Genomic DNA, 13,542 nt, shown 5'->3' on the forward strand with positions numbered 1-13,542 from the left:
ATATACATATCTTACTTGTCCCCAATGCGTTATAATTTTTAAGAAAAATGCAAAAATAGGCACAAATTTGAGCAGTGGTGTACATGTAGTACCCACTTAAAGCTACAGGAAACAGTTTTTGTATAAACTTCTTCCTGTTAGTATGTACTGCTAGTAAGAACTTTGCACTTCAATACCTGCCTCTTGGTGATCATAGAGAGACCACCTTGCCCCCTCCCCATTAGTTGTGTACAGGTTACTGAATTCATAGTTAATACAGAAACTTATTTGTTTATATCATACTAAGCAGTCTCAACAAGCGTAGTGTTTTTCATGATGCTTTTGCATCTTCATCCATTGCTTGATCAGAAAAAAGAGTCTTGATATATCCAGCAGAAGTAGCTAGCATGGCCTAATGTCACCTCGCTACCACTGGTTGAGTTGTATAATGATTTTTCCGCAATTTGCGGCAACTGGCAGTATGATATTGGCATAACTTACCATCGTACTGTTTTACTGTTTTACACAGTGAATCACTGCAATATATTTTGATAGTTCATTCCCTCGTGGAACAAAGACGTCTTGGTTATTAATCTGGTTCTGTTTGGTATAGATTGATTTGCTTTCTTACCAGACCAGGTTGAATTCACAAAACAAAAAGGGAATCTGCCACTACCTAAAGGTAAAATATACCAATTAGTTTTAGGCAGTGGCACACCTTTTACTGTAGCTAGCAGTGCAACCAAAATGTTGAAGCAAATCATAGCGACAGATAATATTTTATGTGATTAGAGCAAAGTTCAACAGGATCATATCTTCATTGAAAATCTTTCTCAGTAATGAGCTGCACATCACTCATTATCCCCTGTATCATTTACCGGTACATAATCATCTGCACAAGAAGGCCTAAAAAATTGTTTGATTGGTGTAACATAAAAAAAAAATTAGGGTAGGTAGGTCAGCAAATTTTTCTACACACACATTTTAAGCTGTAAATTGCATATGATAAAGGCCTTGGAACTTTTTTGTTTCTTTTTTAATTCATTTTCTTTTTTAATTATTTTTTTGCAAACAAATATGAAAAAAGGTTAGGGTCGGGCCTATTTTTAGGGTCGGTTGGGCTTACGCCAATCAAACAATTTTTCTTTTAGGCCTAGGCAAAATTTGCAATACAGCCATGCTATTGAGTAAGCAGTTAATTGTCAGGCCAGGCCAATCATCTCTTCACAAGTTGCTTGTATTGTGGGTAGAAAATACCCCGCATCCGTCTCAAAATCATTCTGTCAGTACTTGACAAGCTTGTAGCAGGATTAGTTTTCTGTTATCATGCCAACCAAGTAACAGCCTAGAACAGGTCCATCATTTCACAAATTCCTTACAAGTGTATAAGTTAGTAGCAATATACACATTAAGTCACTCATGAATGAGCATACTCAATAGTTGCATTTATACTCAAAATAGGGTTGTTGATATGAATCGGACCAGGCTCTCGGCCTAGGCTCCTACCGAATTCTGTGCTGTCATATAATGATTGCGAGTTTTGTAGATCATCCTTGCCGCTGGCGTACGAGTTTGGAAGATGGTGTGATTCATCATCATAATTTTCCTCCTGTGGATCTTTGTATGATAGTAGGAGTGGCTGCTTACTGGTTCTAGAGAAAATACAGAAAATAATAAATATGTAATTAAGTATAAATCAATCAATCAATCAATTAACCAATCCATCAATCAATTATTTTCAGCATTTGGAGAGAGCAAACATTTCCTGAAATTCAACAATTTCCTAAAAAGTGGCATCTCTGATTACCCATGTCCTAAGTGCCACCTGCTCTCACAAAATGAGTGGAAAGTTGTTAGGGAAGAAAAAGAGTTATTACTGCACATACCAGAACAAAATTGAAAACAAAATAATTCCTTTTTGAAACAATGACTTTTGAAAACAAAGTGACAGGGCAACCCTGGCAAGTTATATAATTTTATGATAAGATTATGATCCAAATATTCTGAATCTGACCATAAAGATTTGCATGTATCTTGTGGTCATTTTGTGGGAACATGCCTCAAATAATTATATTCTTTACATTATGTGGGCAGTGCCTTAAAAAATTGAAGCAGAAAGACCAGTGAAAAAACCCCAAAATCACTGGTCATGTATATCATCCTAATCATTCACCTGTTTTATCCAGTCAATAGCACAATAGCACCAAATCCTATTGTGCTATTGGCTGGTTGAAACAGGTAAAAGATTAGAATGACGAATATATGACCTGCGATTTTGTTTTTTACAGGTCTTTCTGCTTTGATTTTTTTAAGGCACTGTCCACATAATGTGCCTGTTTGTGGATACATACTCTTAGTATTACTTACTTTAGGAAACTATGGAGGAATGTGAGGTATATCAACGGTGCGAAACATGTGAAGTAAACAAATGTAGTGACATCAACAATACTGAAAAGGAGAAATAACAAAAATAAAACACATTATAAACAGCGCGTGCTTCAGTTAGTCACTTTTTTTGTAACTTAATTAGATATTTGCTGGTTAATGGTGAGTAGCAGCAAAAGCAAACATGTTCAAAAGTGCAACTTAGGAATTTGTATCTTTTTCATTCACATGGCTGCCATGGCAACATTCAACAGGCTAATGACACTTTTGGGACCCTATTATAATGTAGGTAAATTTGTCTCTAATAAACGGCCCTTATGAAAAAATTAGGTAAACCATGTAAAAAGTAAGCACCCACCCAAAATGACTTTGTATAGCGCCCTGGGCGCTTATTGGATTGAATACGGTAGATACCTGATGATCAATGTTGCTCCATATTTTACTCAAACCTAGTTTATCAAATCAGCCAAATTTTCTGCAACCCAACTCCCCCATTTGTGCAATGTGGGTCACAAATTGGATTACATATTGATCTTTGCCAATTTCTGGACAGATTCAAGCTGAAGCAATTAAGGTAGGTTAGAGGGAGCATGGACTAGCAATGTTCTCACTCGAATATTGAGACAAATAAAGCCTACACACAAGAGAAAAGGTACAGGTTCTATAAAGGAGATAGCTTGATATATCGGGGTGTCATTTCTGTCCAGTGTGCATGATTTTTCTCATCTCAGGAAGGGGGAAACGTCACAAACTTTCATTTTGATATACTAATGGCCTTAATTCAAGTACTGCAAGATCTATGGAAATACAAATGTACATATTTATTGGCTACCTTTCTCATTTCATATATGATCATTGTAAATATTAAGTACACTGCTGTTTTTAGTTAAAAGGCCAAAACTGGACAAATATGGCTCCTGCCATCTCACTCGCCTTAATTACATGCATTGTATTGATACTTGCACTGGTGTAATAAACTTACCAAATAGCTGGCTTAATATCTTTGTACACCAAAGCACTACCAAGAGCTTGTAAGAAGTTCAGCAACGAAAGTATACCAATATAAAAATAAAATGACCGTTTCACTGCGGAAAAATAACAAAGATATCAAAAGAACATGTCAATATTTTTTCTGAAAGTAAAATTTAAAAGACTTTTTTCTCTTCAATTTTGTTCCACAGTAAACCATATTTTCCGGACAGTTGCAATCTATGCAAGATAGAAAATAAAATGCACAAAAAAGGCTGGTATGCTTGACAAATAGGGCACAGCTGGTATTGCAAATTTCACACAAAAAATTCTTCAATTTGATAAACTTTTTTATACATAATTCTCAGTATATTCCACACTAAATTATGTCCTGTTGGACAAAGCATTGTAAATTTCACTACTGTCTACATACATCTCAGAATCTTTCATATAGAACTCAAGCACAGGAAAATGATTTATAACTTTATGAACAGTTTGTGTGGTTTACATTTCTTACCTGGAAGTTGTAATTTTTCATTGATACTGGTCAGAGGCAAGATAAGAACAACTGAATAAAGCTGTTGAAAAAACAAACAAATATTGCATGATCAGGCCGCTGTAGACAACATAATACATTCACTGTTGTTTGTTATGGATGCAATCAAAATTTATTGAAAGAAAAAAATTTAGTGTTGCCATTCTACAGTTTCCATTTGACTATGACTTACCACAAAAAATATGGTTGAACTGACACACCAGAAGATCATTCCACCATGTGAATAGATGTCATACTTGTCTGGTGCTACATAATGTGTATCTGGGTACACAATTTCTAACACTCCCTGCAAATAATATACAGAAAAAAAGAATTATGAAATAATTGGAATGGCCAGTGTTGATGTCGATGACCCTGTTATCCAGCCAAGTAATGTCAAAGTCAGGATATTAAATTCAATTGTGATTTGTTCCATTGTTAGAAAAGATATTATATCCATTGCAGTTTGTTTCGAATCTTATTCAAACTTTCTCTAAAATAGCAGTTTCTAACAAATTATTGAAGTATAACCCATGTACTTTTGGTCCTCATTGGTGGTCTGAAGTATATTACATATTTATAATGGCAAGACTTCTAAGAATCCAACTGTGACGTCAGATTTATGTAAAAATGCTCAGTTTCGGAGAAAATCATAAAAAGCATGATTTTGTGGATTTTCATGGGGTAATGTAAGAATAGACTTTTCTACTAGTCTTTTAGAAGATCCTTCCCAGTTTTTATCCCACCTTGTAAGCTCGCGTAAATTCACGCCTGCATCACGCGATTGATCGGCGAATGAGGTGGTAATGTGTTGATGACGTGTTTCAACTAGCCAATCAGAACCCAACTTCATGTTTATACCATAAACTGTGCCAAAATAAGAACTAAGATAATACTACAGTTCCGTTTTGAGGTAAAAAAATTGTAGATGTCTTCTGATAGGACCATCCCTCCTTTCAACATCGCATCAGTATTCTTGCCATCTATAATATTCAAATATGCGTGTCCATACACATGTTTCCAGTGTTCCCTTACCTGTGTGACTGAATATGCTAGTGACACTCCTGATGTTATCAGCAATATTCTTTTAATGCTGGATTTACTATCTAGATGACTAAAACCAACTCCAAATATAACTACGCTTATCTCGGTTGCTAAGAGAAAAAACTTGGTTATCACCCATAGAATCTGTTAGGGAGATAAATACAAAAAACAGAATTAATAAAGCTGAACACGGCAGCAGCTGTGTGTGTGCATAATTATTTATCAATATTCTGGATGAAATTTTAATAATTTGAGGCTAAGACAGTCTTTGATACTTCTACTATTCGACTATCGTGCAAGATGATTTAAGATTTTGTAAGATAAATTTAATTAGTGGTTTCCAGTCACGTTCATCAAGGACATCTTTGCTAGGTGTGCCCCCATTTTCCATCACAGATTGTTCTGGCTGCCTTGTTTTGAATAAATTTCTTTGAGACAGTAACACTGCAATCCCCCATACAACATTACAGTAATCTAAGTGTGACAAGACAATTTACCCTGCATTGTTTTAGCATGAGCATACCTTTACGTACATTATTGATTTGTTCATTCCATGTTACTGTGTCATCAATAATTACATCCAGATGTTTATATTCATTAACTTTTTTTTTTTTTAATTTACAGCATTTTAATGTAAAAGATATTTTGTTAAAATTTGCCTTAATTTAACTAAGTCTTTTTCTAGATATAAATTCAGTTTTATCAGTATTATAGTATATTGCATATTACAGACTTATGTATATGTGCCTTCTGAATAAATAGCCTTCAGTTATAATTTAGCATATCCTTTTTAATGTCCTTCTACTTACTGTATCTGTGATATCGCCTGCTTCTGTTGCTGCGTTTACCATCATAGAGACAACATCTCTGGCAACACTGATTATAGCAACTGTACATACCTATACATTGAAATGAAAGTGTCATTAAAAAAAGCTGCAAATATTCCACATAACTACATGTATGTTGTTAATAATATTATGTTACATTACCTGCACTACAGATAATATTCCAACTCAGTGCCTCTCAGTTTTACTTTGCAATTGGCTCTTCCATTTGAAATCCATACACCCCTTTTGGAAGACATGACCTTAATCTTCCATACAGGGAGTATGATATTGGGGTTATCTGATTGAGCAACTATATTTAAAATATACCCCCAGTGTGGGAGATTAAGGTCATGTTTTCCATAGAGGGAATAAGAATTTCAAATGGAATAACCCAATTTCATAGTCTCTCTCTCTCTCTCTTTACCATGAATACATTTATAGTCAAATGAATTGGAAAAAATCTAAAAAGTCAAAACTTGGGAGCTCCTGGTTTTGATATTATTCCTGTAAAATATGAGAAAAATTTCTCACAAGTAAACTATAGCAGATTCAAACCATTGTGAGATGTTTTTCAAACAAATTCAGACTACCAGACGATCATACATATCACGCTATGCATGACTGGCAGATGATTGACCAGCAGCCTGGATTTGTTTCAAAAATGTCCCAAGATGGGTTGAATCTGCTATAAACTTTGTTACTTTTCGCATTGCAAGCGAGCCAACAAAATGGCCCTGCACCCATGGGTAAACGTTCTGTAGAAACAGTGGAATTAGGATAACCAGGAGGGTGAGAGTTCATAAGGGCAATGCCGGGATGCCGATCACACTATTGTTCATCCTAGGATACATATATCGCCATTTTGCAATTAGGCCCCCTCCCCCAAAAAAAATTGTGAGTTGCCCTCAGTAAACGACCCTAAATCCTGAAACAGTGTAATTAGGGTAACATACACAAAGATACTGCAAACAGCAAAATATGCCACTACGTCAATACCAAACACAAGGTGAAATAAGGTGTGATATAGACACATTTTCTAAATTCTAGAAAATGTTTTTGTGACAATTTGTACAAAATTTGAAACTCAAATTTTTAGCCACTTCTGACAACAGACTGTGCTGTGTAATGTAACACTGCATAAACTACCAAGAAATCAGGAGACGAAAACAACACAATTTAGTTGCTATTCTGTCATAATGAACACTCCACAGACCCAAAGAGGGTGTGATTTGTTATTACTAACCCAGGGGTATCAGATCCTGTAACAGACGGAATGGACCAGATTGGGCCATAATAATAGCACTGAGACTGGTCAGATATACATACCAGGGCATAAAATGTAAAGAAGATTGGTCTATTTGATTGCCGTAGCTTGGTTATGGCTACTTTAGATTTGATTATCAGGAATAGTAGGAATAGCAAGTTTGGTACTAATAGTGCTAAATCCCATATCCGTACTCTGAAATGATAAAAAACAATCATGTTATCAGTATTTTTTTTTGCACTCTATTTTATTTTTTCTAATTCCACAAATAAATAAGTTTTCTGCAGTAAGGATATAGTGAACAGTTAATCAACCCAAAGTATTACAATTATATTTGACCACAAATGAACAGAATCCTGGCCAGTGCACAAGCAAACCCTGCAGTTCTAATCATTTCCCGTTTCTTACTTCTTGTTACTTGATAAAATTACTCCTGTTAGTGTTATAGTCTCAAAATTGTGTAAAGCCATGTTGGATTATGCATTGGCAGATTTGAATCGTGTGCAGTAACTTATTCTGCTGGGCGTATACACACACATAAGGGCAAAATGTCTGTACGCTGGCGATGTAACCATGTAAATGCACTGATTCAAATTTGCCACCAAGAAATCCAACACAGCGCTACTCTCAATCTGAGTTGAGACACACTTACAGCCTGTTACACCAAGAAATTATAATTAGGTTGAAGTTTTATGGTTAGGAGTAGGTATAGGTAAGCACCGGAGAAAAACACAATTTGGGAAGCGAAAAAAACACACCACGGTTTTAATTTTCAATTAAAAAAAAAAGAAGTTCTAAACCCATAATTTCTTGTTATTATAAAGTTGAAATCAGAGAAAAACTGCTATTAAAAAAACAAAAAAAGTTCTGAGGTTTTTATTCAAAGATGGATAAAGTTGTACATTTTAATTACTGTTGCTTCTATTGAACAGCCAGGGACATATTGAATTAACATGCATTGCTAGCTGTTCAATAGAAGCAAAAGTATTTAAAATGTACAACTTTATCCAGCTTTGAATAAAAACTTCAGAACGTTTAGTGTTTGTTTGTTTGTTTATTAAATAGCAGTTTTCTGGTTCCAACTTTGAATAACAAGAAATTTAGGGTCTATAACTTTTTTTTTTTAAATTGTTTTTACAATCGCGTTTTCCTCCGGTGCTTAGGTATAGGGACATCAAGAATAAAAGATTAGGGTAGTTGGTGATGAACATTATTCTAAAAGTTATTTGACAAATATTAGATCAAGATCGCAAAAATCTGCACAAGACTTACTGTGATGGTTCTATTTCAGCGTACAAAATCCAGAGACAACCTTCTAGACGTTCTGCTGGGGTCACATTTGATGCATTGGGCGAGAAGCCAAACCTGTAGTTGTGACACTTGCCATTCCAAGAGATGCATTGAGTACACCTGTTTGTGGGCGATCGGTTGGGACTGCTCGTACCAACTCTGGAAAGTTTGCTGATGCGATGCTCATGATTCTTGTACTACAACTACAAAGGTAAAACAGAAAAAACTTGATAGTTCATAGCATAGGATATAAAAATTGTGGACAAGAAGTTTCAGGAGATGCTTCAGAACCAGAGGAGGCTGAAATACATTCCTACAATGCACTACGATTGGGAAATTTGATCAATATAACCTAAATTTAAAGGCAAAGTCCCCACTACCACAACACAAAATAGTAATTTTAAAATTGCAGCCAACAAGCTAATACTTTAGTGATTTAGTCGAGACTTATAAAATTAAATTTGATTTTCTTATAGAATACAGTCATAATGTCCCACTGCATTAATTTTATTCATAAGTCTCAATGTTTAGAATGTTAAATAAAAGGACGAAAACACCAGATATTTGCACACAATCCCAATGCAAGGTATGGTCAACTGTGCCACATGTATGATGCATTGTGTACAAAAGGCAGACAAACATGTATGTATACCAAGGTCAGAAACCCCATTGGGTTATGATGTAAAACATCCTCTGCTTCAGAACCTAAGATGTATGCCTTAGGTTTAGAACATGTAAAACTTCTGTCTGTGCGAAATGACCTGAAATGACACATCAAATGAACAGTATCCGTTACTGACTGCTTAACCTTCAATGTCATTGTTGCCCTTTTTGGAGCAAGATTCCTCTAGGCTGTAGTATGTCTCTAGAAACATTTTAGTCCAAATTTACATATTGTTGTAAATTTTCTGAAATATAGTGTCCAATGCCATGAAAAATATACTGGTAATCCAATTAATTCATAAATAAATCCAGAAATAGATTGATCTTTGACTGAAAGAATTTATAACCTAACCTTTTGCGATGTGATCAAGCATGATCAGTCTGAAGTAGGCCCAGGTCAATTTTGGGATTTTTACATGTTCATTTTCAGCGTATTCAAGGCTCTACATTAGTGAAAAACCTATGTCAGTACAACAACCTTTGGTTACAAAGCTACAACAATTTGAACACCGGTACATTTTGTACATTTAAAAAAAGAAAGAAACAGAGAAAATCAACTTTAAACTAGAGTACTTGAGTCATTTATAGGATTTAATATTTTATTTACTATGCAAATAAGTTGGATGGGGGTCAAAAAAGTAATTTTTTTAACATTTTCCCTTTCCGAATTTCATCAAAAAAAGATTCATGTGAAAGAAGGAATGTTTTTCCCTTGAACCAATTTTGCAAAAAAGTCCATTTTGATTTTTCCACCCCTATGCACATTATTTGGCCCATACATGTACATATCTCCAAACTAAGATTGCCAAGTTCTGACTGATCGCATCACATGTCATATACTCCAGGTCCAGGAACTTAGCCTGTTCATGTAGGTATGGATGCAAAGTAGCCTATAACCTGTGTAGATGCTAATTTTTGACAAAAATAATTTCCTGAGTGTAATATATGTTGAAAATATGTTGAATGATATGTTGAAACTTGTGTGTTACTGTTTATGAGCTTTCTGTGTTACTTTTTAATATTTAACTGACTAGCAACTATATGAGTTTGCCATTTTTGCTGGTTTAAACCAGGCACAAACAAGTTTTTGAAGTTTTTACCTGCAAAAATCGAACCCCGTTTTTAAAAGTTTGACAATGACATGATGTAATCATGCCGAAGTAAGTCTTATAATCAGTACTTAGTCTGTGCTAAATGCAGAGGTGTAAGTGAGGTAACAATCCTCTCCTTGAAAAACATGCTAGTCTAAGGCGAGTAGTCGAGTACCGTGCCAAATTTCGGGAATTCCGGGGTGCAAGGGGCTTGTCCGGGAATAGACTGCAGGGTATCACCCCCTCCAAAAAAACAATTCGGAAAGGTAAAAAAAATGTTTTTTTGGTTTTTTTTTTTTTACATTTCGGATTTTTTTCTGGCCACATTTTCCAAATTCCGAGAATTTCCGGAAGACTTACACCTCTGTAAATGCTCAATGTTGCGGCTTTGTCCTCCTCAATGCAGCTACCCCCTCACTGTACTAGAATATGCAACATTCATGGCAAAATATGGATTCAAATTTCAATCAACCTATCAAAGAGTTCACAGATCTTGCAGATAAATTGACACTTGGCACAGTATGTACGTACATTGTGAATGTTCAGTTGAATTTAACATTCAAATTCACACTTTGCTGAATTTAGTAAAATATTATTGCAGATTTTCAGCAAATTTTTTGTTAAAATGAAAAATAAAATAAAATATAAGAAATAAAATTCAACTTCTGCAATTTTTCATACGGAAACGTGCAGCATAAATCTCCGAATGTCATGAGGTAGTCAGCAACAACTTTGAATCATCACTATGGTGTGATGCGAAGTTAAGTAACAGTGAAGTTCTACTTGTTGGACTTTGTTATCGCAGCCCAAACAGTACAGACACAAATAATGAGAAATTACTTGATCAACTGAAGAGTATTGACAATATGAGAAGAAGCCACATCCTTGTTTTCGGCGATTTTAACTTCAAAGAAATCAAGTGGACAGAAGGCTTTGTGGAAGCGAGTGACACACATCCAGCAAGTGTATTCTACGATGTTACTCAAGATCTTTATTGGATTCAGCATGTTACCAAACCAAAACCAGATATAGAGAGGGGCAAAGACCATCGTTGCTTGACCTTGTTTTTACAAACGAAGAACCAATGATTGATGGAGAAATAGAGGAAATACCCCCCATAGGGAAAAACGATCATGTCGGTTTATTTTGGAATTTTACATGCCATGTTGACATAGAGACTCTGCAGGATCACTGGATGACAATGAGTCAAAGCCAAATTTTAACAAAGCAAACTATAATGATATGAGAGCCGACTTCAGTTCTATCAAGTGGAATGAAGAAATGGACATTCTTGACAGTGAAGGTGCATGGCAACTGTTGAAACACAAGTATCAGAGTGTGACTGATAAACATGTGCCAAAGAAGAAGCCTGCAAAGAAAAACAAACCACGATGGATGAAATCTGGAGTCAAAAGAGCTGTCAAAAAGAAGTATGAACTCTATAAAAGATACAAGAGAACACAAAATGATAGTGATTTTGCAGATTATAAGAAGCAAAACAACAGGACCAGACAAATAGTCAGGAAAGCACAAGCAGACTATGAAAAAGAACTCATGAAGGAGTTCAAGACGAAACCGAAAAAGTTCTATAGTTACATTTGTACGTTAGAGAGAAACAAAAGGTGAAAGTTGGAGTAACACAGCTTGAAAAAGGAGATGGGACAAGAACCGACAACGACACAGAGGCAGCTGAAGTACTGAGTTCCTTCTTTCAATCAGTGTACACTAAAGAACCAGATGGAGAGATACCAATTCTACCAAGTGTTATTGAGGATGAACTGAGTGATTTTGATTTTAGTATAGAAGATGTTGAAGAGAAATTGAATAAGCTTAAGGGTGATAAATGCCCGGGACCAGATAAATTTCATCCAAGAATTCTGCAAGAGTGTAGCAGAGAATTAGCAACTCCCTTGTACCTCATCTTTAGGAAAACACTTGACACAGGAATTTTGCCAGCAGACTGGAAAACAGCAAGGGTTGCACCCATCTTCAAAAAGGGATCGAGAACAAAACCCGGCAATTACAGACCTGTGAGTTTAACTTGCATCCCTTGCAAGGTCATGGAATCGATCATCAAAGACAAGATTCAGAAGCATCTTGATGAACACAGTGCACTTTCAGAAAAACAACATGGCTTCTCAAAGGGGAAATCGTGCCTTACAAATTTATTGGAGACTCTGAAAGACATAACAGACAACCTTGATAGAGGAAATGGAGTAGATGTTGTTTTTCTTGATTATCAGAAGGCCTTTGATTCGGTGCCACACAAGAGACTTTTGAGTAAACTCAGTTCATATGGAGTCAGAGGAAATATACTGAATTGGATCCAAGGCTTTCTCAGTGGGAGATCACAGTATGTAGCAGTAAGGAAAGGCAAGTCAGCAGAAGCAGAAGTTACAAGTGGAGTTCCGCAAGGATCCGTGCTAGGGCCACTCCTTTTCATAGTATACATAAATGACCTTCCTGAAGTTATTGAATCAGAGGCGCAGATGTTTGCGGATGACACCAAGGTATTAGTGTGAACTCAAATGATGATGTACAAGGGATGCAGAAAGACATAGATAACCTCCTTGAATGGTCTAGAACATGGCTCCTGAAATTTAACACAGCAAAGTGTAAGGTGATGCATATGGGATACAATAACCCAGGTGGAAGCTACACGATGAATGGGGCAGCACTTGAAGAAATTGAGAGTGAAAAGGATTTGGGAGTGTACATCACGAATGACTGCAAGCCCAGCACCCAATGTTCAAAAGCAGCCCAGAAAGCCATGAATTCTCTCTGAGTGATTAAAAGGACATTCAAGCACTTTGACCAAGATGCCTTCCAGATTCTTTATAGATCATACATACGGCCTCATCTTGAATATTGTGTTCCAGTATGGAATCCAGGATTGAAAAAAGATATTACTACTCTCGAAAAAGTGCAAAGAAGAGCCACCAAATTAGTTCCAGAACTGAAAGATCTTCAATATGAAGAGAGATTAGAGGCACTGGGTCTATTTACACTGGAGATGAGAAGATTGCGCTGTGACCTGATGGAGGTGCACAAAATCATGAATGGGCTAGAGAAGGTAAATGCAGACAAGTTTTTTCAATTGGTGGATGAACACAGCAGCACAAGAGGACACAACAAGAAGATCTTTAAACCCAGATTGCATAAAGGTCTTCGCTGCAGAAAGGATTTCTTCACGCATAGAGTCATTGAAGAATGGAATAACCTACCTCAGCAAGTTATTAATGCACTGACAGTTACCTCATTCAAACATGAACTCCAGAACTATTGGCAAAGATATGGGGATATAAAGGCGAGTGCCTAAACACTACCCATCAATTCCGTATTAAAGTCCGTAAGTCGTAAATCTAATATGCGCGGGGGACATTTATGAGACAAATCTATTTTTTCATTGGGCCTTACTTTATTGACAGCGTGCCTTACATCATGACATGCCTTTTTCCAGAGTTTTTGCATTTATTATTGAGGGTTATTTTGATT

General features: G+C 35.9%; 2 protein-coding genes across 2 annotated transcripts; one reads left to right on the forward strand and one right to left on the reverse strand.

Moving 5' to 3' along the window:
* Positions 1-1,054: 1,054 nt before the first annotated feature.
* Positions 1,055-11,096, reverse strand: LOC140147376 (transmembrane protein adipocyte-associated 1 homolog). The gene is made up of 11 exons (XM_072169153.1): positions 10,888-11,096; positions 8,946-9,054; positions 8,276-8,490; positions 7,066-7,198; positions 5,722-5,811; positions 4,904-5,056; positions 4,062-4,175; positions 3,851-3,911; positions 3,347-3,449; positions 2,347-2,427; positions 1,055-1,631 (listed from the first exon to the last, which is right to left on the reverse strand). Exons 1-11 carry the CDS (start codon positions 11,094-11,096, stop codon positions 1,397-1,399), a joined length of 1,503 nt encoding a protein of 500 aa, XP_072025254.1. The 3' UTR covers positions 1,055-1,396.
* A 1,496-nt stretch (positions 11,097-12,592) lies between these two features.
* On the forward strand, positions 12,593-13,366 carry LOC140147377 (uncharacterized). Its single transcript, XM_072169154.1, has 2 exons — positions 12,593-12,740; positions 12,927-13,366. The coding sequence occupies exons 1-2, from the start codon at positions 12,593-12,595 to the stop codon at positions 13,364-13,366; spliced, it is 588 nt and encodes a 195-aa protein (XP_072025255.1).
* The last annotated feature ends 176 nt before the right edge of the window (positions 13,367-13,542 follow it).

This window comes from Amphiura filiformis, chromosome 3 (genome assembly GCF_039555335.1).
Source record: "Amphiura filiformis chromosome 3, Afil_fr2py, whole genome shotgun sequence".
NCBI lineage: Eukaryota > Metazoa > Echinodermata > Ophiuroidea > Amphilepidida > Amphiuridae > Amphiura > Amphiura filiformis.